The sequence below is a fragment of the Zootoca vivipara genome, chromosome 2, assembly GCF_963506605.1.
Source record: "Zootoca vivipara chromosome 2, rZooViv1.1, whole genome shotgun sequence".
NCBI lineage: Eukaryota > Metazoa > Chordata > Lepidosauria > Squamata > Lacertidae > Zootoca > Zootoca vivipara.
In genome coordinates this window covers 122,434,053-122,460,198 of record NC_083277.1, presented here as the reverse complement: position 1 = coordinate 122,460,198, position 26,146 = coordinate 122,434,053, and the positions used below count along the sequence as shown (strand labels likewise).

The following is a 26,146-nucleotide window of genomic DNA, read 5'->3' as shown; positions in this document are numbered from 1 at the left end:
ATTCAGCTCAAGAAATAATCCTTGTCCCTAAGAAATGCTTGGAAAAGATGAAAAGGTCATAACTGCATCTGGTAATTAGAACTACACCAGCATTTTTGTGGGGGATTTTAACCATTATAGTTTGCACCTAAGCATAACTTGCCACATTGTTTACACAGGAAACCTGTCTGCTAAACAATTAGTAGCAAATAAAGTACGTTTGGAGGCTACCATCAGTTCTGAGAGGTCCAGGTTCTACAAGGCGGAGCCCTGTGGATGCTACTTTACACACTGTGTTTCTCCGAAAATAAGACACCGTCTTATATTTATTTTTCCTCAAAAAACCCACTATGGCCTATTTTCAGGGGATGTCTTATTTTTATTTATTTATTAAGTATGGTAGTTTAACCTACAAGGTTAAACTGCCTATCACTATGGCTTATTTTCAGGGTATGGTTTATATTCCTTGAATGCTTAAAAATCCTGCTATGGCTTATTTTATGGCTACGTCTTATTTTCGGAGAAACAGGGTAATAGCATGCTCTGTTCCTCCATGCATTTGTGGCATCAGTCTCCCGTGAACTCGCCAAAAAGGAAACTGAAGTCAGGTAGGGCTATCCCAATAGCTTCTATTGTTACATGCTTTTCCTCTTCTCAGTAGCGACCACCCTTCTGCGTGTGACAAAACAGAAGGGTGTAGGATAGAGCTGGGCTGCTATCTACTCTTCCCCCCCCACACCCATGTGCTTTCTGATGAATATGGCTACTCTATATTACCTCACTTGTTGAATTTGATTCCTTAAAAAAAACATACAAGTGAACACGTGTGCCTGACCTTCTGTTAGAACTGCATCTTGTCTCTAAGCTGAGTTGTTTAGAAGTTCTTTGTAGTCACCATGCTCTGAAAGCAGGGAAACTAGTCTGGGGCACAGAGTTCAGTCACCCGAGTTCAGCCTTGGGCTAGTATGTTTTTTTTTTTTTTTAAAGCAAATTTCTCACCCTTAAGGTTAAACATGAGCAGATTTGACAAGAGGGTTGCTATTGCTACCCTTCCTTGGACACTAGATGTGTGGGTGCTGTTACTATTCTGTAAAGCCCCTATGACTTTGCATGCCTAAGGCACATTATTCCCACCATAACTCCAGAAATTACATCTTGACCAGTGCCTTTAGCCCTTGGCTAAAAAATAATGTGTACAAGTTAGATCCGCATAAATTGCAGGCTTGCTGTATAAAGAAGCATCGACCAGGCCTTTCTGATCAAGCAATAACAGCAATCACCACCTGCAAGAAGATTCTCAAGTTTGGGAGCAGGTGGTTCTTTTTCAATAACGCTTCCAACTCACAAGTGGTTTATTGTACATAATGCTAGAGAGCAGTCCAACAAGCAAATAGCTGCTTGAAACAATCAAGAGGCAATTTTAGACAAAAACAAAGACGCTTCTACTAAATTTTCCATAAGAAGGTGGAAATATTTGTCTACCCCACACACCATCACAAGTTTCATTTTCTACCAAAAAAGACTTTATTAAAAATCTTAACCTTGACAAGACAAAGCATTGAGATGGCATATCAATACATTCACATTAAAAGTAACTCTAAAAATAATACCGACCACCTCAGAGAAATAAAAGAGAAACACACTTATTTAAACCTGTCTGTAGGCAGTTTGACCACAGTTAGGAGGTATTCCCTCCACCACTACCCCAGAAATACGTAATGGCTTATATCCCCAATTTGCATAGATCAAGTATTTTGCTTTTGTAACAAAGTGAATTTTAACCAGTGTTGGAGAACTCAGCATTTTGTATTGGCTGTAACACTTGGAGGAGGACATTTTACACATACTGTTTCATAGAATGTGGAGCAAAACCCCTTGTTTTAAGTTTTAAACAAGTGAACTTTGAAATATACAAGGTCAGGTGCTTCTGTCTGATCAAATCTGTTTAGCTCTCAATAGGGGGGGGGGGAAGGGCATCAGCAGTTTTCTCCCCAGCCCTGAATTTGGAACTGAAAAAACTGAAGGCAGTGGCCAAGGCCAGCCCCATGACATTTCTTCTCTCCCGCTCTTACCCATAGAGTCTAGTACAACTTGCCCTGGTCCCATTATCATAATGCTTTCCCATTTCCTCTCTGTGTTCCACATCACTAGCTGCAGATAGTGGAGAAAGTACAGCAATGTGTCATCAGGGCATGAGATAATTTGTACCATTTTGGAGAAAGGCAGCGGGATGCAGACAGGGGGTTGCAATTTTCAGAAATAGTCCCATGTTTCTTGTAACACTAAATTCACTCAAAAAGTATACCAACAGCATGGAGTTCTCCCCATTTTCTGATCAACTGTATTGTTTTTATGATCTCTGAATATGGAGAAAAGGAACCATTTCAATCCCAAAAATCCTGCTGACCAGGTTCTGCCAAATATACAGGGCAGCATTTGCACAAGTATCAGGCTACAGAGAAGAAACAAAATAGCCAGAACACATTACATGACAGCTATTATCACCTTTCTGTGTTTGCTCATATTGCTACAAGACTAGGTAAATAAGGCACATATAAGCAGTCAAATCTGTCATATGCCGTCAACTATTTTGAGGGAGTTATTCCTGAAAGAAGTTCATGCAGCCTCATACCACCCACTCTTAAAAGATACAATTCAACTGATCTCTGGAAAAACAACCATTTTGAAAATGTAGGCCTTTGCTACATTTCTCTGTAGAAACTAATTTGAAAAAGGCTCAAGAAATATGGGAATAAGGACCTACACCTAAGTGAATCAGGTTGCCATTATGTCTGTAATTCCTGATTTAGGAACTACCCTGGAAGTAAAAAAGGTAGTAGAATTTGATAGCCTTAGTCACCTATCAAATTTAACAGCTCTTTATTAGATTGTGCCAAGCTGCATCTGCTAAAAGGAACAAACCCCTGAGGATCCAACTTAGCTGTCAGAATTTTGAAAGCCAGGTGGTAACTAGAGGGCCAAACAGGTGCTTGAAAGTAGCAAGGCATGTTAAATCCTATTATAGTACCTGTATCAGTTAGTTGGTACTTTCTGACACCAAATAGCAGCTTCAGAGGCAAACTTATGTTGGGAGGAAACTAGTTCAAAACAAACAAAAACACAGAAAGCAGTAGAAGGCTACCCAAAAAAATGGGTTGCATCTTGTTTGCAAGCAGACAAAATCCTGTTTGAGCTGAAGCATGCATAATGTGGATCATCTGTTCATTAAAGAACTGTGCCAAGCACAAGATCAAGCTTGATAGCATAAGAGAGAGTTGCCTAACAAATGATAAGCACAGGAGTCACCAAGTGGGCAGCATCTCTACTAACCACCACAGACACCACGAAAAGTCAGACCTCGGACGACAGCATTCTGGGCTTCCAAGAAACAAAGTATGACACCAGTTCCTTACGGCAAACCCTAACTCAGCTGGACATTACACATTGCTGTTTTTAAGCCCTTCCTCTGGAGCCCCTGTCTAATCAAGGCAAAATAATTCATTACTGGCAGGTTTTAAATAGATTGTCACAACTCCACCCTGCTCCCCAGTTGCCTAGCCTCATTCACACTCACAGCCCACAAGATACTGAGTCCAGGACTCTGCCCCACGTGTTGCTCACTGCATGTTCAGTTCGTTGTTTAGTGTAGGCAGCAGGGATTTAATGGCCTGTAGAACCCCAGCCCATTTGTGCAGTCTGCCAAGCATATACACCTTGTTCTGTATGTGCTATCCACAGGAGACTAGGTATACATGTGATCACTGTAACACGAGAGCAGCAACACTGCAACTCCTACCCCATGTCAACAAGGGGCATTACCAACCAATCTATTTGCATGTATACTAGCCGGCTTTGTTTCAGAAATTCAGATGGTTCTGGGGGCAAAAGGTGTCCACACGTTCCTCTTCTTCAAAGCTGTAGCCTCGCTCTCCATCTTCCTCTTCAAAGAGCTGATCCTCCAGAAAAGAACCTCCCAGCCCATATTCCTGCTCATGAACAGAGGCCTCATTGGGGACCACATGCGAAGCACCTTCTACAAAATCGGCAAATCTGGGGAAAAACCAGAGAGCAGTGAGAGCACTGCAGCAAGCAGCTGATGCCTGACTATTATTTAATGGCCTGCCATGAAATGCATGTCACATGAGCCAATTAAACATTTGTCAGACAAAGTCCAAACTGCAGGCGTGGCCAGGGGAACAGTCCCCATGTGTAGCATGCACTCAATAAGGCAATGCACACTTGGTAGTTTTTCCTGGCATGTGGCACTAGCAGAGAAGTAAGCCAGCTTCAAACCCTTTCCCTTAACTACCCCAGATCCCACCTCCCTCCTGTAGCTGAGTGTGTAACCAGGCTGTCCTTTTGAAGGCTGCCAAAGGGTATAAGGATCCCATAGCACCATGCAGCTTTCCCCTCCCATCTTCTAACCATCTTGGACAGTACCTCTTCGGAGACTGGATGCGGGAGACTGCTTTCCAGGCAGGGAATTCTGGGCTGCTGCAGTACTCCCGCAATTCCTCCAGGGCTCTGCGTGTCTCCACCTCCCCCTGTATCCGGTACTCCTCCTCAGTTAGCAGACGTGGTGGGCTGGGCTTTTCTGGGACTGTGGAAACCTTCCTGCTAGGATAGCAATGACATTAGTCGCAGCTGCAAGTCTGAACAACAAAGTCTGGTGCCTTCCAAGAACCCTTGAGCAGCTCAGGAAACAGTGTTTACTCTTGAGCTTCACTAGAATAGGGTGCAACTGGGAGTCTGTACCAAAAGGGCACAAGACTGTGATTTTGGGCTAAGACGAGACCTTCTTCAGAAAGATTCTATCCCACTAGTCTTACTGCAATACTGCAGACAGTATTGTGATGCACAACAATTTGGCAGTAACCTGGGTAGGTTATTCTTTGAGTTAGTGAACACTAGGTAGACATTTGAACAGGCCTCAGACATGTGTGTCATTTTCTTACATCAGACCCAAAGAGTCTTTTACAGACTGATTATCTTTTTAGGGCAATTCGTTTCCAGACTCAATTTTTATGCCTTGAGCAGTCTTACGTCTCTTGTGTCTTACTGCTGTAAAAAAGTTCAATTGAACAGAGGTTTGCCAGGTATTGTAAATATATATGTTCTCATATGCTATGCTCATAGGCCCACCTGAGAGAAGAAAAGACACAGAGACCGGGAGGACCCAGGCATCTAAACATGATGCCTCCTTAGAGGGAGATAGAGCTTGCAAAAATCTCTGAAGGCACCATCTAGTGGTATGTTTCAATCCAGCAAATGAAATCCCAATTTTAATGGTTTCAAACACCATATCCATTTGACCATATTTGCCACTCAACATCCAGAGCAAGCTCACCAACAATTCAACCCAGCTTCCACCATACAGGCCGCAACCCAGGCTGAACAGTCCAACCCAGGCTGCATGGAGCTAAAGCATTAGGTTAGCTATTCCCCCTCCTCCCACAACCTGTTTCCATCGGCTACCATTTCACCTGGCTTCACCTGAGGGAGGAAAAAAGAGATAATGGGTGTGTTCAAACATCACTGTAAACCATAAGTAATGGCTTACTGTAAATATGTCTGCTTCATTCCTCCCCACTAGTATGCAAAGGAAACAAACCACAACCTTGGCTTGGCATCACATCTGAACTAGAGATCATGTTTTGTTTTCTTCAAACAAACCATGATGAGAAAGCAAACTTTGGAGCAAAACAAACCATAATCCTTGTTTGGATACAACAGTAAGCCAGGATCATGGTTTGTTTCTGCCCCACCTTACGAAGGAGAGAATCAGGGAGGAGTAAAACTATGGTTTACAGTGGCACGGGAATGCTGCGATTGAGGTCCACCCCACTGAGCTGGCTGGGATCCAGTCAATGGGTCCTCCTTTTTGAAAACTGCCCCCTTAGCACCTATTTCAACTGGTCATTAGAAGAAACTTTACCCAAGTACAAAACTTGCTATAACTTTTAACTGGTACCTGAATTTGCCTGCTTTCCTCTTTCCTCTCCATTCCTTTACACAAATATATTAAAGAAACAAGATAGTTTTGCAGTCAAATATGCTGCACAGCAGACTGCTGCACAGTGCCCCAGAATTTTAAGTGTTTAAATGATTAACAACAATCATCCCATTCTGAGCAACTATCCTCTACAGCAGGCATGTCAAACTTGCGGCCCTCCAGATGTTTTGGACTACAATTCCCATCTTCCCCAACCACTGGTCCTGCTAGCTAGGGATCATGGGAGTTGTAGGCCAAAACATCTGGAGGGCCGCAAGTTTGACATGCCTGCTCTACAGGAGCGTCCAGACACTCCTTGTATGCATATGCAAAAGTATTCATTCACCTTCTGATTATCCAGATATAAACTACAGACTTGGCCAACACTGAATGAAATATAGTACGTGATCTCTGAATAGGCAATCCTTGTTCTCTCGTACATGTTAGAAATTTCACTGTGTTTTGAGTACATACGCACAAACACAAGCACACACCTTATCCTACTAGTCTATTAATGTCTATTATTGGATTGTGCCTTCTAGGATGAGTAATGCCCTGCTTCCCATCCGTCACCTGTAGATAGCATAGGCCCACATGACTGGGTACTCCAGGTTTTTAGTGCAGAATGCAATTACGATCAGCGCGATGGCGATCTGCCGTATCTGGATGCCTGCGTAGAGGAAAAGCAAGCCAAGAACCTGCAAACCCCAAGTGAGGAGATTGATGCTGCGTTCGTTCTCCAGGGGCCCATATTTGTAGCACACTGCAAAGCTGATACACCCTACAATGAGCAAGTAACCTGCAAAGAAAGGAAAGGAAATAAAGGAAGAAGCATAAAGAGATACTCCAAGAATTATGTTTAATCTGGAGCCTAAACTATCCTCATAGTGAGTGACTTAATGAATGAAGCACCACCCCAGGAAGCGAAATAATGTGCTAAATCAGTCAGAAATAGATAGAAAACATTGACTGTTCCCTAACAGCAAGAGGATTAAAACATGTTGCCAACAACAGATTCCAGAAGGCAACAAAAGGCAAGAACTCAGGTCTTTTACACAGTCTGCTCTAGGAAGACAGGACCAAAAAGCCTTAAAATGAATGGGATGCTGATCTAGAAAGGTTGCATCATACCAAGTGTAATTAAATCAATGACTCCTGTGCTCAGTGCGTGCTTCTCCTCACATGGGATATTAAAAGGAAAAACCTCTCAAGATCAAATCCAAGGTAGGGTTTGGTACGGTCGACAAGGACTGCATAACTAGAAGCCTGAAGCAGGTCGCTGTCAAGACACATGCAATATCCAGAAGTATAGCTGATGCCATTCTTTCCTCCATAACTCCCACCCCAGTGCCTCATTCCACTAGGAGTCACAATCCAAATACCAGTTTTACTTAAATTTCTGTAAATTTCTGACTCCAAATCATACTTGAGCAGAATTTGCTGAACACTTTTTAGCTGTCATTTTGGTGTGAACAATTATCAATGCAGCTAAATTTGCCTTAATTAGATCTCTAGGTACTCTTTACTCAAGCTAATTGGGAGCTGAGGATGAAGTGTGGAGGCTAAGCATTTCCCAAGTGTGAAGGCAATGCATTTTCCTGCATTACAGGGGGTTGGACTAGATGACCCTTGGTGCTACTTCCAATTCTAAAGTTCTATGATTCTATAATTCTAGATTCACTCAAAAATATGAATAGCCTAAGGCTATTTGATGAAAAAGAAACCACAGAAAGTCAAGAAATACTCACCCAGCAGATATTCCCAGTACAATTTACAGATCTCCTGCAGGTTTCTGAAGACCAGCTGAATAAGGTAAACAGAAAAAGACCAGCCTCCCACTAGCATGAGGTAGATGGGACTTTTCTAGGGTACAAAAAGAACAAGCAAGCTATTTTCACATTCTCAACAGAGCATACAATCCAGCTTGCCCTAAATTAGGCACACAACACTACTAGGTTGTTACCATATGCAAACTGCACAATTTAAATTCTATGGCTGGGTTCTGGCAGGCAGGCATATTTCAGCATAGCCTGGCGAGATAAAGTTAGGCCAGATTCTTTGGTTGGGACTGATGAGAAGCATTTGGCCTAGTTCTCACAACAGCAAGTGGAGTGGTAAACCTGTATGTAGACTGTACTATGCATGGTTGCATACAGCTCAGACAACACAACATGCCCCTACTAGAACCCTTCTTCCCAGTACTCTACATGCAGGGAGAGGGTCTTTTTTAATAGAAGAGGATTAAATCATTTGATGCATACCACTGAGACACAGGTTTACCATTTTACCCACTTATGAGAATCAAGTCTTAGACTACAGTGGCCAATTTTGGTGCTGAATGAAGGATTGCAGGGGGTGGGGCAGCCATGGCACTCTACTTAAACCCCACTGAACTATGTATCTGCACTTGGTCCAAATGCTTTCACAAAGGACACACAAACACTTTTCACAACTCCACAAGGATTTGTGGGAAATATGAAACACAGTAACAGGCAATTTCAATTCAAGCAGCTATTTAACTTATCAGATGAACAGACTTGTCCAAAGATGGGCATTTTTATTTGCTGAATGCCATTTTTTCCTCATAGGGAAATATACCATTTGAACTGTGCTCTTGATGCCATGAGTTCTACATTGCAAAATACTACAACTGGGATTTTTTAGGTGGTTGCACAACCACTAACATTTGAATTTGCATATGGTAAGTTGGCGGAATATAGTCAAGCAAAAATGGAATATACCCACTAACACATACACTGCCAAAAATTATTTAACTTTCTTCTAGAATATATGGCAACCACAGTAGTAAAGCACATATCATATTAAGTTAGTCCAGATTCAAACAAAAACGTGCACTGAAGTGCTTCTGAGCTACTATATATCAGGCAAGAGCCATATATTGAGAAGGGTGCAATAAACATCCCACATTTGTGATGTTGTGAGCCATTTTCATCTGTCCACAGCAAGCAAATGTTTCTCTTTTCCCTATTTTCAATTATTCCCCTCTCTAGGCTCAATGATTATTACTGCTGCCAGTTCCTCATTTCATAGAATCATAGAGTTGGAAGAGACCACGAGGGTCATCCAGTCCAACCCCGTCAAGCAGGAAACACCATCAAAGCATGCTGTTTCCTGCTTGGCAGGGGTTTGGACTGGATGGCCCTTGTGGTCTCTTCCAACTCTATGATTTGCAAGGGAAAGAGCACCACTGTACATCCTGCTTCCTCTCCTCTCGCTGCTGCCATCTCACTTATTCCTCTTGCTAACTTAAAACAGTGAAAGGAGGAATATGGACAACAAAGCTGTATGGAAGACAATCCCTCTAGCCAAGACTGGGTGGTCAATGTGTCCCGCATGTTCTTTAAGCCGTGGACAGTCTGCATAAGGCACTTGAAATTAAAGCTTAAACATTTTGAAAGATGAACTCTGAACTCGTGGCTTTCAGGATGCTTGTTGCCAAAGAGTCTAGTATTGTCAATAGAAGAGTACTTTCACTCACCTTGGGCACCATTCTGGACATTACATAGATGACAATTAGCAATGAACTTAGCATGCCAATGCTTATTCCAGCCGAATAGAAGAAAAATGGGCTTCTGCAAAGACAATTGTTATTTCAGTTGCTGTGCAGGAATAACATCTATATGTCCACAAAGGTTGTCAGGAGCAGCAAATATTCAACGCCACAAGAACAAGGGAAAATGGCTGGAATACACCAAAAGCCAAACCCTTTGGCTGGCCTTTGGGTAACAAGCCAGAGTTTACAGTTGCCACAGTTCCTGCCATGTGGAGGTGGAGATTGTTCTGGCAAAGCCCACAAAGCCATGAGTCCACAGAGACACTGGGGGCAACATAGCCATGATTTAGCAGGGCAAAAGGCAACTTTCTGTGGAACAAAGAAGCAGCATGTCCTTTTCTAGCCATGGCACAGCTGGAGACAGGGAGTCCTGAGTCCCAAGTCTCAAGGGCCAGACAGAGAGCCCTGGGATGGGGGAGAATATTTTGCTCCTGAGTCTGAGGTTCCCCACCCCTTTCATTATTAAAACAAAAACCATATAACCTACTACCATTGCTTTAGCCAGAAAAGATCAATATGGTAGCTGTTATAGGCCAAGCAGATGGTTGCAGTAGATTATGTCTGGCATTTCTGCCGCCCATTACAGTGCTCACCTGCTCATCAAGTCAGCACAGAAAAACAGCAGAAGGCCCAGAAATGTAACCACGAAGAGCTTGGGATCAAATGCTGCAAGAAAATGAAATAATTCATCCATTGTGTTGAACTGACCTTTGAGCTGCTAAATCATTTGGATTGCAGGCATCCCCAAACTGTGGCCCTCCAGATGTTTTGGCCTACAACTCCCATGATCCCTAGCTAACAGGACCAGTGGTCGGGGAAGATGGGAATTGTAGTCCAAAACATCTGGAGGGCCGAAGTTTGGGGATGCCTGAATTAGGGTGTAAGATGACCTCAAATGCTGTCAGACCAAGTGCCCATTTATGATGAGGCTTTATATAGCAATACTGCCAGACACACAACACTAGTGATGACTGCTTCCTGTCTTTCATAGGGCATCATCCAAAACCACCCTATACTCTTTGTGCAAATCTAGAATTAATTCAAAGGGCAGAGTACAAAGTTCCTATGCAGCAATATAAGAATCCTGATCTACTGTAGGAACAAGCACACTACATCCTAACTTACCAAGAAGAAACAACACAGCATAAAACATAACTCATTCGAGCAATTAATACTTTCCCTTAAAATAGTAGTTCTCACCATCAACATCCCTCCCAAGTAAAATACAAAAATGAACAAGTTTTGACTTCACTCTCTTAAACTTTAGTACTCTGAGATTATACACACACTAATTGCAAACGGTGCATGCATACTGAAATGGCCAAGCTCCTGTGCAATATATACAGGATCAGTGCATATGTGTCATTCACAAGTGATGGGTATTTGCACCATTAATTGAAATTTCACACTAAGCAATAGGATCTACTTTTAGAAAACATTATAAGGTATAGGAGTGTCATGTGTCCATTTTGCAATAGAAAATATTCTAGACACATAGGTTTTCACATGGAATGGTAAGAGATCACTAAAACCAGAAGAATACCATATAAGTAAAGCTTACATCTTCTTGTTAAAAAGCTAAAAAAAATTAACTTTGGGTCATAGAATCATAGAGTTGGAAGAGACCACAAGGGTCATCCAGTCCAACCCCCTGCCAAGCAGGAAACACCATCAAAGCATTCCTGACATATGGCTGTCAAGCCTCTGCTTAAAGACCTCCAAAGGAGAAGACTCCACCACACGCCTTGGCAGCAAATTCCACTGTCGAATAGCTCTTACTGTCAGGAAGTTCCTCCTGATGTTTAGGTGGAATCTTCTTTCTTGTACAGTAGTTTGAATCTATTGCTCCATGTCCACTTCTCTGGAGCACCATAAAACAACCTTTCTCCCTCCTCTATATGACATCCTTTTATATATTTGAACATGGCTATCATATCACCCCTTAACCTTCTCTTCTCCAGGCTAAACATACCCAGCTCCCTAAGCCGTTCCTCATAAGGCATTGTTTCCAGGCCTTTGACCATTTTGGTTGCCCTTCTCTGGACACGTTCCAGCTTGTCAGTATCCTTCTTGAACTGTGGTGCCCAGAACTGGACACAGTACCCCAGGTGAGGTCTGACCAGAGCAGAATGCAGTGGGTCACTGCGACTTATTTGGCCCTCACGAAATGAATCAACGTCTCCATTAACCTGACATAGTGAAGCCTCTGACATCAGCAGGAGATCCTAGTATTCAACCTACTTATGGCACCACATGTAGTACAAAGCATCTAGATTACATAACTCACTTGCCCAGCTAGTGTCCTGATATTCCTGCCCTCGCATCACTACTACATTTCTGTGCAACCAGAAGGCCTGCAGTTCACAGTATCAGAAAGTAGCTTATCTAATGCATTTAGCAGTACTAGATTCACAACTGACAGTTTCCCCAGTAAGCCAGCAACTAAGGTAAAAGAGGACATACTACGAGCAACGATGATGGTGTAATTGGAGCCTTCTTCAAGCACATCAACTTTCAAGCAAGTTTTATTACTGTAGAGACCTACAGTAACATAGGTGTCATTGAGCTTCTCTTTGAAGAAGGAGCCGATGTAGTTCCACACATTGAATCCCTCCAGTTCCTTAAGCTTTTCCTCATTTTCCACCTGGATGACTCGGATCATCTTGCTGCTTTTTACTCGTATCTGCAAAAGACAGAGGTGGGAAAGGGTTAGCCACAAGGGAGATTCCAACATTAAAATACAGAAAAATCAGAATATCACCACTCAAGTGGTATCTAAATAAACAACACAAAACTTGTGTACTATTATGAAATGCATGCTACAAAGATGAATGACAGGTTGGTTCAGAGGAAAGTACCAAGGAAGAGAAAGGGCTTTTGGAAAGCGTGCCAACAAAGGAAATTGATAAGATTGGTATAATGTACAATTATTATAAAGGAAAAATATAAGCATTCACCTGAAGGAACAGGATCAGAAAGGGAAAAATCAGGGTCAGGATGGGGGCGGGGGAAGGGGCAGGGAGAGAGAATGAGGAGACAGATGGCCAAAGTTCCAATGCTGAACTTCATTATGCAAACAACTGAGCAGCAAAACAAGTTTACAAGAGACTGTGTGAGTATTTCATTCATTCAAGGCTGAGGGCCTTTCCAGACACCATGGCTCAAGTGGGTGGGTAGGAGCAACAGTCATCACTAAATTATTGATCCTGTTACAGAGAAGCTGCTGTTTCCCAGGACACAAGCAGGTAAGCACCAGTGATAGTAACTGCAATCATTGCCACAACAAGTATGAATCTCCATTGTTCAAGTGATGTGAGCACTTACTTGACCTTGCCTATGACATCACAAGTCCCTTCTCCCTGGCTATCGTGCCACTTTCAACCAATCTTTTCTATTTCCTTACTTCTCTTCTTCAGAGGCTGCATAGTCAACCCTCTCTCACAAATAAAAAAGGCAACTACCCAGCAAGGAAGAAAGACTAACAGCATAATCCTAACCTTCCCTACTCAGAAGTAAACTCTACTGAATTCAACAGAGTTTACTCCCAGCTAAGTGGGATCAGGATCAGAGCTCAAATATGCAACATTCCATTACCTGGGTATAAGAATACTACTCAGTGTATGTTTATTTAAACATAAACTCAGTTTATTTAATGCTGGTAAATACTGTGAAAAAAATAGAGCTGCTCCAGTAGGGAAAGCACAGACACCTGCCAATCATTTCTGTAGTTGGGTAAATCACAAATAGTGTATGGAGATTTGCATTACCCATAGAGATAAGTAACTAACTAAGGGATAGGAAATTTGTGGCCCTCTAAATGTTGATGCACTCCATATGCTATCAACCACAGGCAGCATAGTCAATGGTCAGGGATGATGGGAGATATCATCCAACAGTATCTGGAGGGCCACAGGTTCCCTATTTGTCACCAACATCAACCTGCAGCATAACGGGGCTCCAAGAGATGACCTTGTCTTTGACTTTCATCTCCAACCATGATAACAACCTATTTTTCTCAAAGCCTGAACTTATGAACAACATTCTGTAACACAGAATACTCTTTTGAATAAAATTTTCTTTTATCGCCTGTATAATACAGCTTGAAACAGAATGAGAAGGCACAGAGAAAACATTTGAGTATATACGGTAGACTAGCTTCACAGTAACACAGTAGAGCACTTCAACAGAAAGCATGGCTCCAATTCTGAGCCTTGAGAAATGCTTTACACAGCACCCCATATCGTTCATCCACCCCACACTCCCAACCAGTATGCTGAGAAGCAAAAGACAATGGAGGTTTTTATGAAAGCTACATGTAGCTACTTAACAGAGATTTACATAATCTAGGATTAGTTCCCTTGAATTTTGTTACCAAGTATGCAGACAGAAAGTTCAGCTGAGGTTCGTCAACTGCCAGAAACTTAAAGGACTCCATTTCTTACCTGAATTCTGGTCCATATGTCATGCCATTTTGGGGTCACCTTGTTTGTGTAGCAAAACTGCTTAGAGGAATTCTCTTTTCGCATGCGATGATCTTCAAGAGGCAACACTCTATCTACTGAGTTCAAACAATAACCAAGGACTGCGTTAAAGACATTTGCAAGATCTTTGCCTGAAATCAGAGTTGCTGTCTGAGAATTGAGAGAACTGGGTTGTTTTATACAAAATGTGGATCAGGATTAGTCTATTCAGTAAGGTGCTAGAATGATGCTCTCTAGCCTATACCAAGAAAGCACTATTTCCGAGAGCAGTATTAGGAAGAGGACACAAAAAAATCCCAAAACATCACTATTCATTTTCACACAAGTTATACCACACCAATGAACTGCAATAGGCAACTTAAAAGCAGCCACTAACACAGGGTTTGGTGCCCCAAAAGCTACACATAGAGGGCAATGGGAGGGAGTCTGCACATTCATGGACATGCATGTACACAGGACCTTCTACACATACCACTATGGGTTTTTTTCTCCTATGCTGAATTTGAAATTTTAAGATCCTCAGGGCAAGCTCCTGATTGTGTACACTCTGCAAAGCACTATAAAAATTGTGTGTGCTTGACAAAGAGGAAATTTCAAATAATTCACAAGCATGCAAAAAGTAACTTGTGAATCTGGGGGGGGGAAATACTTTTATGAATATAGCACCCAACCTGCTGTCCTCCAGAATTTTTGACTACAGTGCCATCATCCCTCACCAATAGCCATGCAGGTTGAGGTTGATAGAGTTGTAGTCCAACAGCATGTGGATGGCACCAGGTTAGAGAAGGCTGCTTTGCAGAATAACTAAAAAGGTTCCTGTCTCAGGAAGTTAGAAACTAAATTTCACAATGGAGTGTGTGCATGCATGAAGGAAAGTGGCAAGGATTAGCAAGGGACGAACAAGCACAATGCGGTTAAATATACTTAGGTTTTAGAGTCACTGGAGATGTGAATAAAGCTATTGTTTTCAATTGTTTAAAATCATACTCTGCGCTGATTTCCTGAGCCCCCAGGAAACGGCACTGCTGGGGCAAAGCCTTATCAAATTCAGCTGGACCTCCTCCTAAGTTAGCAGGCACAGGACTGCAATGTCAGAAGTTTAGTGAATCCTGCCTTTTACCAACAATTTTCACCTGGTCTGTTCAAATCAGCCACTTGACAGTACGAGTGCCATCATTTACAGCTAAAGGAAACTTAATATACCCCAAATTCATAGCCAAGCATTTCTGGCATTTCCAGTTTGCTCTCTTGAGACTTTCTGGTAAATAACAGAAACTTAGTGCCTGACATTTATGTTTTTATATACGTTGGAAGCTGCCCAGAGTGGCTGGGGCAATCTAGTCAGATGAGCAGGATATAATTATTATTAGTAGTAGTAGTAGTATCTTATCATACACAACTATTACTATAAAGTTGTCTCACATAGAGCTAGGTCCCTCAGCTCCAATTCTTTGGTCAATTAATTATGAACATTTTGGGAAACACCAAACTAAAGCCTCTTCTGTCAAAGCCCAGGAACAAATCACGTCGCCTTTCTGCCTTCACGTCCCAAACAAGACCACGAATCAATTATGCTGTCTAGTTTTGGGTGGAATTTGCAGCATTTTAACGAAACTGTACATTTCGTGTGAATTATTTTGTTATTATTTACAAAATATTATTTTTATTAGTAGTAATGGCCATTTATTAGGTCTCTATGGCGCCCTTCATCCGAAGATCATGGGTCGGTTCAGGCTATAAATGCAAAAACTGCCTTGGGAAGGGAAAGTATCCCTCCCAACTCTACGCTCCTGTGATTCTACAAGCGGGCCAGCGGGGGAAGCAGCTCCGCGCCCTGTAGCCGCCCAGGGAGAGGGGAAGGGGCCCGCCATGGCCGACGAGGGCCGCCCTCCTCCCCGCCCGCCGGCCCGCTTACCTGAGCCACACACCGGCACCAAGAGGACCATGGTCCCGAGGAGGAGCAGGAGAAGGAGGCGGCAAAGCTTAGGTCGCCCCGAGGCTACGTTCATTCCTCCCGCCATGGCCGCTTCGCCAGCCCTTCACCCGCCGCCCATCCCGAAAGGTCGCTTTCTCGCCGCGGTTCCTCTCACAACCTATCGGAGAGCAGGGCTCGCCGCGACGCGCCCTCCCCCGTGCATGACCTAAAGGGATATTAGCCAATCGCAGGATGCTCGAGCGCGGCCGCTGTCGGGAATTCAACTCTCGAGGAGGTCTTGCCTGACGGTAGCGCTGAATGATGTGCCAGCAAGCCTATCGCCGCGGCGGCCTCTGTGAGGTAACGCCTCTCAGCAAAACGGCACATTGACTTGCTGGCCCTCTGACCAACGACAAAGTCAAATCGCCCGACGTTGAGCCCGCCCCCAGACGGTGGATCAAGGTTACTCTGTGAACTTTCTGGCTCTGAGGGTTTGAACCTTGTGGGTCAGCCAACCTTAGGGACAGTTTTTAAAGCTAAGCCCCCGCCGCCGTTTTCAGGCGGCAACATAGCAACCAAGGGTGAATGTCTGACGTAGATCGAAGCGACTTTCGCTTCACGCAAGCGCTGCGCAAGCAGCTGTTGAACCTCGTTGCTGAGCAACCGCCTGAGTGACAGGTCGCAGTTTCAGCTCTCGCTTTAGATTTCAACTGTTAAAATTCAATGTCTCCAAGTGGAGGGAAAGAAGACGACTCCGCCTCTAGTCCCCTTTCTCTCTTCTGGGCAAAATACGTACACGCCGGGCCCACTACAATCATCTTTTCTTGCTGGTTCACCATGTGTTCGGAATATCCCGGACGAATCCGGCCGTATGGCAGCCGATGCCGGCAGTGTAGTTTCTGCTGATTTCCCTCGGATATAGCTCGGAAACGTCCAATTTCTTTGCGAGAAGAAGAACTTTTCTGTCTGGATTTTCACTTTTTGAAATATGGCAACCCTACATTGGGCTTGCTGGCACCAGAGAAAGGGCTTAAGCACAGCACCGATCTCTGGGAATGGTGCCTCCCAAACGCCAGGCGGAAGGAAGGGCCAATGCTGTGGGCCAGACTCCGCCTATTTCCACCAGTTCCGCTATCAAGTGGCCCCGTGTGAGTTTTGACTGCCAGGCCAGAAAGTGTTCTGTGCGGTGCTGCTGCCTGCCTGCCTGCCTGCCTCAGAGTAAATATCAGTCTCAGAAACAAATTCAAGTAAATATGTTCCAGTAACATGAGTATCCTCTGCCTGTCCTGTACATTCAATCTGACAAGAGCAAGTACAGCAAGTAAAAGGTGTATGTTATTTTTAAACTTTAAAAGCAAGTGTTGTGTGGTGTTTTTTTTTCTTATAAGGGGAACCTACTCAAGTGATACTGGCAAAAACCACACCTACCCACTAAATTAAGGTTACCAGATTTTTTTCAAAGAATCTGGGGACACTTTTTTTTTAAAAAAAAGGAGGGGAGTTTTTTATAAAAAGTTTTTTAAAAAAGAAGTAGTATATTCCTGTGTATAAGACTACTTTTTAACCCAGACGAATCTCAAAAGTCTGGGGTCGTCTTGGTTGCTATGTTGCCGCCTGAAAGTTAGCTCACATCACATAGGTTTCAGTTCTCATGTGTCAGCCAAGGCTGCCACTATCCAATATCTCAATCAATATCTCACTTCCCTGTAGCTATAACTGCCAGAGGAAATAAAAATGAGCACACTAAACTTAGAAAAAAAATTCAAAACACAACAGAACATTGTTACATAAAAGTGTGGTTTGGGGTCCTAGGCACCTGGTCGGGGGGGGGGGGAGTCTTCAGTTCTCCAGCTCCTACCACATTCCCCATGAAGGGGCAGGAACCCGCAATTTTTTGTGTGCTGGGGCTGTGCACGCCACTAGGGCTTGTGCGCCTGACATCAGCACGCCTGCGGCAAGCGCGTCAAATATCAGCACGCCCCACTGATGTCACACGCACACATCAGTGAGTGTGCTGATGTCAGACGCATGTGTGCATGCGGCGTGTGGCCCACTGTCCCAGGGCCAAGACAGCAGGCCTGTTGGGGGTCATTTAACACAAATGCTTAAGCTAGCCAGAGGCTACACCCAGGATTGTCCATTTTATAGTTTGGGTACACTTTATTGTCTTTCCAAAAATATAAAGAGTGGTGGTATACTCCCTCCAGTGAAGTAAAAAAATATGGATGCATGATTGAATGGGGGAATTCCAGTGTTTCCTGCAGTGGGAGGAAGGAAAATACTAAGACAAATTCTGGAAATACTTAACCTGAAAGTGGGGAGTAAAAATGACATTATATTAAACGATTAAATTTTAATGGGCTTTGTTTCCTATTGCTTTTGTAATCATTTACAATTATAGAAATAAATTAATAATTTTCTGATGTAATGCATTGTCATATTGTCAGAAGCTAGGACAATAAAAATACAAAGTTAGGAGTGGAGCAGAACAGTAACTGTTGCAATGTAGAAATAATAGTTTCCAAGAAGCCCAGCAATCTTTAGCTGTTTCTCTAGTGCAGAGATGGGCTACCTTTATTTTGTGGGGGACCACATTCCCCTGGTGGTGGCAATGGCAGGAGGGGGGAGTAATCTCTGTGGGGCCTCATGACAATGATGGGTAGAACCAGAGCCAAAAGTGTTCTGGATTGACTAATCTGGAATAAAGATTGCCTGGTTCCAATCTCAGATTAGAATTCCTGATCTTATGCAAGTCTACTCAGAAATAAGCTCAAGTGGGCCTCATGAGACAAGCAGCACGTGGTACTGATCACACGGAATTTTTAAATGATATTGATTGAGGCTCCATCTTATGCAACTTAAGAACATGATAGGATGCAATATTTACGGTATTGCTTATTTACGGTAAACTGCTTATTTAGTAAGCAGTTCTTCCACTTTCATGCTGCTTATCAGTTTTCAGGCCATTATTTAAGAGACTGATTACAATCCTATGCAGTCTTAAATTGTTTCAGGACTTTTTGGTGTAGGATGTGGGTCATAAATTTAATAAATCTAACCTGAGCTAACCTACTCAGAAGCAAATCCCATTTGATTCAGTGGAACATACTGCCAAGTAATTATGCAGGTTTTCAGTGAAATCCTATGTTTATCTACTCAATACACCCCAGTGACTTCAATGGGTCTTACTTCTGGCTCTAGGAGTGCAATCTCAGTCTGCAGAGAGAGTGCATGAACAGTTCAGAGGCATAACTAACTTACTTCAGGGTGAAATCTATTCTTTTGCTTTGTTAAGTTCATTGTCCTATTTTCATACCCTGTAAGTCTCTCCAGCAGGGATAGTGACTGTCAAGGCTCTGTGAGAACAGCATGTTCACACCCACACTATCTAAAATATATGTCTATGGATAGCCCTTGTTCCCGTGCCAAGGTCACATCACTATCCTACCAGTCCAGCAGTCCAGAAAGAGAGAGCCCCTGGCCTCAGAAACAGGATGGAAGTCAGATTAAGAGAGAAAAAGAGACCTTGACCAAAAAAAGTGGTAGGGTAAGAGACAGGGATTCTTCCTTGTTTTTTGTTTGCCTTGGAGCGCAACAGACCTCACAAGAATTAAGGGGGACATTCTAGCTGAGAAAGGATCCTTTCAACCTGTTTGATAGTCCAGCCTGATGTAATTCAAGATGGCTTTCTCAGAAGTCCCACTCTAGAACTGGTTTGCTGGTTGGGTTTATTGCTGCAAAAAGTGACTTGACAAAAAAGGAGATTGGGGTGCTCAGTCTGGCACATCATGAAACAGATAACTGCACGGATAATGAACAGTGGCTACTGTTACCTGCACTTTCCCCTGGTGCATCCCTTTCCCAACAAGAACATACAGTACTGTAAATGCAAATCTCTTCTTCAAAGGAGAACCTTCAAAGGTTGCTATATAAGTGCTATAAAAGGTTACTATATGGGGAATAAAAAGGAACCAGGCAAGATTAACATCCTAGAGTTAAGTGTCCAGTGCTAGCTGAGACACCTTAAGCAAGGGCAGTTGTGCAGCTTAGGGGAGGGGTGGGCTGCAGTGCTCCTGCTTTAAATGCAAAATGTAGCTTAGTGGCAGTGCTTGGAATGCATCTCCTGATACAGCAGAGGTCTGAAATGCAGGAGAGCTGCTGTCAGTCAGTGCTAACGATCTGCCCCTCAGTACAAGGCTGTTTATGATGTTTTTAACACTGGCAGCATCCAAGGTCCCAATGTTTTCCTCTGGGCAACTGGAGATAGCTTTTCATGCAATGCTCATAACTGAGAGGCATAGCTACTCTACAGTGGGATGTAGTGCCACAAAGGCATCACAATGCTGCATACATAGATGGATATCTGACTTGGGTCTTTTGCACACACACACAAAGGTAGCAATAGGAATAGCCTAAAGCGTGCCTGCGTGCGTAAAATTCATCAAAGCAAGAAAAGGCTTCTTTGTCTTTGGCTTCAGAGTGTGAGAAATTAAGCAAGTGCCTAAGAGCCTTTGTAAGGAAAGAAAGCAACAACCCTACTTCAGAAGGGATCTCAATTGCTTTTCCTTTCTGATTCTCTCCAGGAGGCTCCTATTAGTGGGAAGGAAAGGCTCAGGGGGTGGACGGCAGCCTTTTCAACAAGCCTATGTGGGATGCAAATGCTTCACAATCCCATCCTTTCAACCCACGTGACCCGGCTCTTTAATGCCAAATATTTTCTTAATAGCATAATTGTCAAGGACCTTCCCACGTGCTGCCCACTGCTCTGCACTTGGCTTGCTGCACCTGGGTAGGGAATTTCACACTCACAGCGATAGTGGGAGAGGAGGGATAGCTTGGAAACTGAGCTGATGTGAAGTGCTAGGACAGTCCTATTGCACACCCCATGACTGGCCAGCTCTTACAAGAAACCATGAGCTTATCCAAGCTCAGTCTGACCTCAGTCACTGAGCTCATCCACTTCTCTGTGTTATTCCGACTTGAGTTGCCATATACTCAAGCATGTGGAAATGTGGCTGAAGTTGGTTCCTAGCTCCTTATTCAACACAGAGCTACGTGCATGAGCAGCCCAAATGAAGAACTGATGTTTATATGCCCCTTCATCCTCAAAATAAATTTTGGTCTACCCTGTATGATACATATTGGGTGCATCTCAAAAGGAACAGTTTCTCGGTAGCAGAGATCTATGACTGGCACTCTAAATTATCACTCTAATTATCAGCTCTAAAGAGTTGATAATTTTGGGGATAACTAACTGGAAACTAGGGATGCGGGTGGCGCTGTGGGTTAAACCACAGAGCCTAGGGCTTGCCGATCAGAAGGTCGGCGGTTCGAATCCCCGCGACGGGGCAAGCTCCCGTTGCTTGGTCCCAGCTCCTGCCAACCTAGCAGTTCGAAAGCACCTCAAAGTGCAAGTAGATAAATAGGAACCGCTACAGTGGGAAGGTAAACGGCATTTCCATGTGCTGCTCTGGTTCGCTAGAAGCGGCTTAGTCATGCTGGCCACATGACCTGGAAGCTGTACGCTGGCTCCCTCGGCCAATAATGCGAGATGAGCCCACAACCCCAGAGTCGGTCACGACTGGACCTAATGGTCAGGGGTCCCTTTACCTTTACCTATGCTCTTCCCATCTCTGGACGTTCCCATCTCTGATCTATACTGACCAGGATGACGAATGAATATGATTTATTTAATTTATATACCGCCCTATACCTGGAGGTCTCAGGGCAGTTCACAGGATTTCAGGAAGGAGCTTTTTTCCAGCCTTCCAGCTATTGAGCCCGGGACCTTCTTCTGCATGCAAAGCAGGCGCTCTCCCACTTAGTAGCTAGGGGGACGGACCGCTCTGCAGGCACTTTTTGGGGGCAGCACCGACCGTGCAGCTCTACCTCCAGGTCAAACTTGACCCGAGGGTGGAGAGAGGAGAGTGGGCAGCAAATTCGCCGTCCCTCTCATCGGCTGCGTGGCGCCACGCGAGGATGCTGCCAAGGCAACTTTCTCGCGGCTCGACTCCGGGTCAGGCGTGACCAGGGGGCGCAGGGGACTCCCTCCGCGCCTTGTCCCGGGCAGCGGTAGCCTACGCTCCGCCGCTGAAGGGATTCCAGGGCCGCTCTCAAAGCCTGCCTCTCTGCCTGTTAAAAGAACTAGATGATGAGCCTTCAGGAGCAGGGTGGGCTAAAAATCCATCTTTTCTGCTGCTACTGCAGCTCCCCCAAACCTCCAGAAATCGGCTGTTATTACTTGCTTGCTCCCCATTTTGGAGTACTGTATGGGGAGTGGTATAGACCGCGTAACCCGCTCCTCCAAATGTCCACGCCTCGGGGCTATTTTATTGAGCATGGGAGTGGAAGGCTTGGAAGGAAGAAGGGTCTCTTTTGCTCCCTCTCCCTCCCTCTTCCCTCCCTGCTTCCCCGCCCGCTTCCCCGCCCCGTGCCAACTTCCCTGCAGCGCCAGGATGGACGGCGAGAGGCCGGGCGTGGGCGCGCTCATTTCTGCAAGCCCCGCGAGCAAAACGCGTCGCGCGCCACTGGCCGCGTGGGAGGCAGGATGTGCGTCAGTCCCGCGCGGGGGAGGCCAACACGTGGAAGCAAGTCCGACCACAGCGCTGGTGTGGCCAGGAGGGCGTGGGGGGAGGGAAGCGGGGGCGGGAGTCTGTCCTTTAGGCGAAAAACAGGATTTATCGACTTCCTTTTTAAAAGCCTCAAACTTACCTCTCGCTGGTGAGAGCGGCCCAAAGGAGGCGATATAATGGGAAATCCAGACCACCCCCCAATGGCGAATTGTTAAGATTTTAGTTTCTTTGTTTTTTAAAAAAAATTGAACTGGAATTGGAGAATTCCTCTCCCTAACGATTACCCTCCTGTATCTCAGTTTGGAAGGCGCAGACTGAGAAACGTGCCGATGGAAGGCTGATTGTAGCTTTACAACAACCCTGTAAATGTCAGCCGAACGAGGACGCTTTTTACCATAACTGTCTTTCTCAATTAGACCTTGAACCTCAATTTAATGTTCTCTTAAAGCTGAGTTTCTGCAGTCTCATTTAATTATGGGACTCTTCAATTTATCACATCATTTTCCAACCTCCATGTTCGCTGATCAGTTGAAATAAAAAGGTTAACTGGGGAGCTAAAATTAATTCAGGACAGTACTTTTAGAAATGCTGCAACTGCCAAGTGTTGCTTACTCAATGATATTAAAAAGAAACAGGCCCACCCAGGGTTATTGTGCTCATGATGTCTGTGCTTGTGCACACATCTGCCTTGGGGTGTGGAGGTGCTAGTCATTACAACCCCAACCTGTATACCACAGCAAAGTGCACCCCGCACCACTAAAGGGCGCTTTCTCCGCTGCTGCTTTTCAAACAGAACCACTGGCAACAGCAGGCTGTCGGTTAGGTGCTACTGTAGTTGCAAGTCAAACCCCCATGGAATAAATACAGCCAGCAAGGTGCAGTTGTCAGAGTGATGGTCTTGGACCTGGAAGACCAGAGTTCAAATCCCTACTCCACTGTCAAGCTCACAGGCTGGATCTAAGACATGTCAAAGAAGGAATTTGGTTAAACGCCTTGCAAACTCATGCAGGGAAACCTGAAATGGAAAGACGGGACTCCACAGCGCCAACTGGTGTCGCAGTGTTATATTGCATATGCAGCACATATAAAATGCTTTTTCTTTACCAGTCTAGCGGAGTCCACAGTCTCTCTCAGCCTAAACTACTTCACAGGGTTGTTGTGAGTATAAAATGGAGAATGGAGGGAGAACCACGTATGCCACCTTGTGGTCCTTTGAGGAAAGGTGGGATATAAACCTACAAATAAACAAATACTGTAAGCAGCTACCTTCCAGAGTCTTGTTTCCACCCAGAACATGGCCAGCTGCAAAGCTTTGGTACCTGGCTGAGTCACTGATTCATAATGATGCCACTTAGGTTGTTGACGCCACCCCAGTCTCTGAGCAGTGTAATATTCCAAGGGTTCCAGGCATGTTAACCCAGGGCCTGCGTTTCCTTTTGGAAATGAGGCACAACAGAGTCTGTGGTGTCTTTACGATATATGGTTTATATAACACACATATTATACGCCCTGAGCCTACAATGGAGGGGCTCACAGCATTCACACGCCAATAGGGTCCTGCTTCTCCCACAGCTGCAGCCCTGGATTCAGGCAGACATCAGCCATGGCTCTGACCCTCTCTCTAGCTTGCTGTTTTTTACTGACTGCTGCCTTTACCAGACTGCAACCGTCTACCCCATCTTCCATCATGGCCAATGTTGAAAACCCAATCCTAAACACTACTCCAAACTCTGATCTTGGTCTTTCTAACTAACTCAGAGCTGGAGGAGGGTCCCTTCTCCTTGGCTTACTTAAGGGTCCATTACTTCCCCTTAGTTCTTGGTTAATGACTCGTCTCCCAGGTGATTACCTCATAAGGAAACGGGTGTGGCCCATATTTTACCACAAACTGAATTCAGGAATTCATTGTCCAGCACTCAGTTTAATAACAAGCAATGGTTAAATTCTAAATCTTACTGGGTCCAGGAATTTAGGGGAGTCTGGAACACTCTGAACTCATATTGGTATGTTAACTCAAATGTAGGTCCTCCAGTGTCCTAGGGACGTGTGCATAGAATTGCAACCCAAATCCTGTTTTTTTCCCCAAACACCTGCTTGTATGAATAAGGCTTGCAGTTCTGACATGCAGCCTAGCTCTGTAACATTATTCACAACTGGTTAAAGAAATGAAGCTGGTGTTAGTTCAGCCCTGGCTTGTGTGTGAGGAGCCCTGGTGGCAGATGGGGATTCAGAGCCCCTGCAGAGGTTGTGGGACTCAAAGATGGGATAGCTTGTGGGCCAGCTTGAGGAGCATTAGCACTTTGAATCTGCCCCCACCTGGGAAGATGCTGTCACCATGCCCGTGGGAGGTTGCACAGTAGGAACCATATGTTACTGCTCAGGCCTCTCTGAATAGAAACCTTTTCTCAGCAGCTAAAGCTGGTCAGGAGGATCCGGCCTCCACAGAGGCAGCTCTCTGCCTACGCCTTCCTTTGCATGCAGGGAATAGCTCTGAGTTCCCTGGGCCTCTGTTGCTTAGAAGCTGGGAGGTTTCTCTGGGCCTGGACACTGCTGAAGGACGGCAGAAGGGGATGGGCCCTCCAAAATGTAGTGAAAGGGTGGCGCAAAAACTTGCTGAACTTCCGTTGCTATAAAACCCACAATGGACATTTCCTGTGCTGCAAAGAAGATGCAAAAATAAACCCACAATCAATTCCCAGCTGCACGGGGAAAATATAAATTTAGCTTTGGAGGGAGGTGGGAGTCAGAGCTGAGAGGGAGCTTATAGCTGGGGTGGCAGAATAGGGGAGGGGTGGCACAGCAATGGCCTTGCATGCAGGAGGTCGTCGGTTAAGCTCCAGGTAAGGCTAGGAGAGACTCCTGTCTAAAATCCTGGAGAGCCACTGCTAGTCAACTTGCTGAGTTAGATGGACCAACAAACATATTGCGTCGAAGACAGATTCCTATGTTCCTATAATACTGTTGATAATGTATTTTATTCTGATAATCCTTTAGATGCAACTTTTAGGTCTTCAAGTTGTTTCTCTCCTTTTAGGGTCAAGTTTTCCCCAGAACCTCTGTACATGCTCACCCAATTCAACTGAGCTATATTTACACAAATGCACATTCTTTTCATGCTATGTGGAACAGGCTGAGATGTTGAAGTGAAAGGGCAGGATTTGGCAACTGGCCAATCCCACCCACATATGGCTACACTTTAGGTACAGCGTTCCTTTTTTTGGTGTGAGTACATCTGCAGTGTAAAGGTGCAGTCTGCAGGAATGGGGGTCTATTAAAGTGGCATTTATGCACTAAATGCATGTGGATATACAACCCATCCCTCTATGTTCTATGGACCTTTCCTCTCATTTACTGAACCCAATACGTACATTGACTACTCATAAGTGTTGCAACATTATAGCCCCCTTTACATTATAGCCCCTCCATCCTAGCCCACAAACCCCCAGCAGTTCCCCATAGCTTTTCAAGTCTGCAATCAGAAACTCTCCTTACCTGTGGTGAAGATGCTTGCTTTGCTCATTTAATTTTCATTTAGTATTTGAAACCCACTTTGCCCTGTGAAATGAAGCCTTAAGTAGGTCCAAGTGCACATGATCAAAAACAATTCAGGTACGTTTTTCTATTGAATTGGAT

The 26,146-nt window shown here is 44.4% G+C and overlaps 1 protein-coding gene across 2 annotated transcripts; it reads right to left on the bottom strand.

Moving 5' to 3' along the window:
• Window positions 1-971: 971 nt before the first annotated feature.
• On the bottom strand, window positions 972-16,999 carry NEMP1 (nuclear envelope integral membrane protein 1). Of its 2 annotated transcripts, none has more exons than XM_035102069.2 (9): window positions 15,942-16,999; window positions 13,988-14,103; window positions 12,009-12,228; window positions 10,139-10,211; window positions 9,471-9,564; window positions 7,720-7,834; window positions 6,545-6,770; window positions 4,420-4,596; window positions 972-4,029 (listed from the first exon to the last, which is right to left on the bottom strand). In XM_035102069.2, exons 1-9 carry the CDS (start codon window positions 16,045-16,047, stop codon window positions 3,837-3,839), a joined length of 1,320 nt encoding a protein of 439 aa, XP_034957960.2. In that variant the 5' UTR covers window positions 16,048-16,999; the 3' UTR covers window positions 972-3,836. The 2 variants fall into 2 exon arrangements, with proteins under 2 accessions (XP_034957960.2, XP_034957968.2); XM_035102077.2 differs by having other exon boundaries at window positions 4,420-4,593; window positions 15,942-16,998.
• Window positions 17,000-26,146: the final 9,147 nt, after the last annotated feature.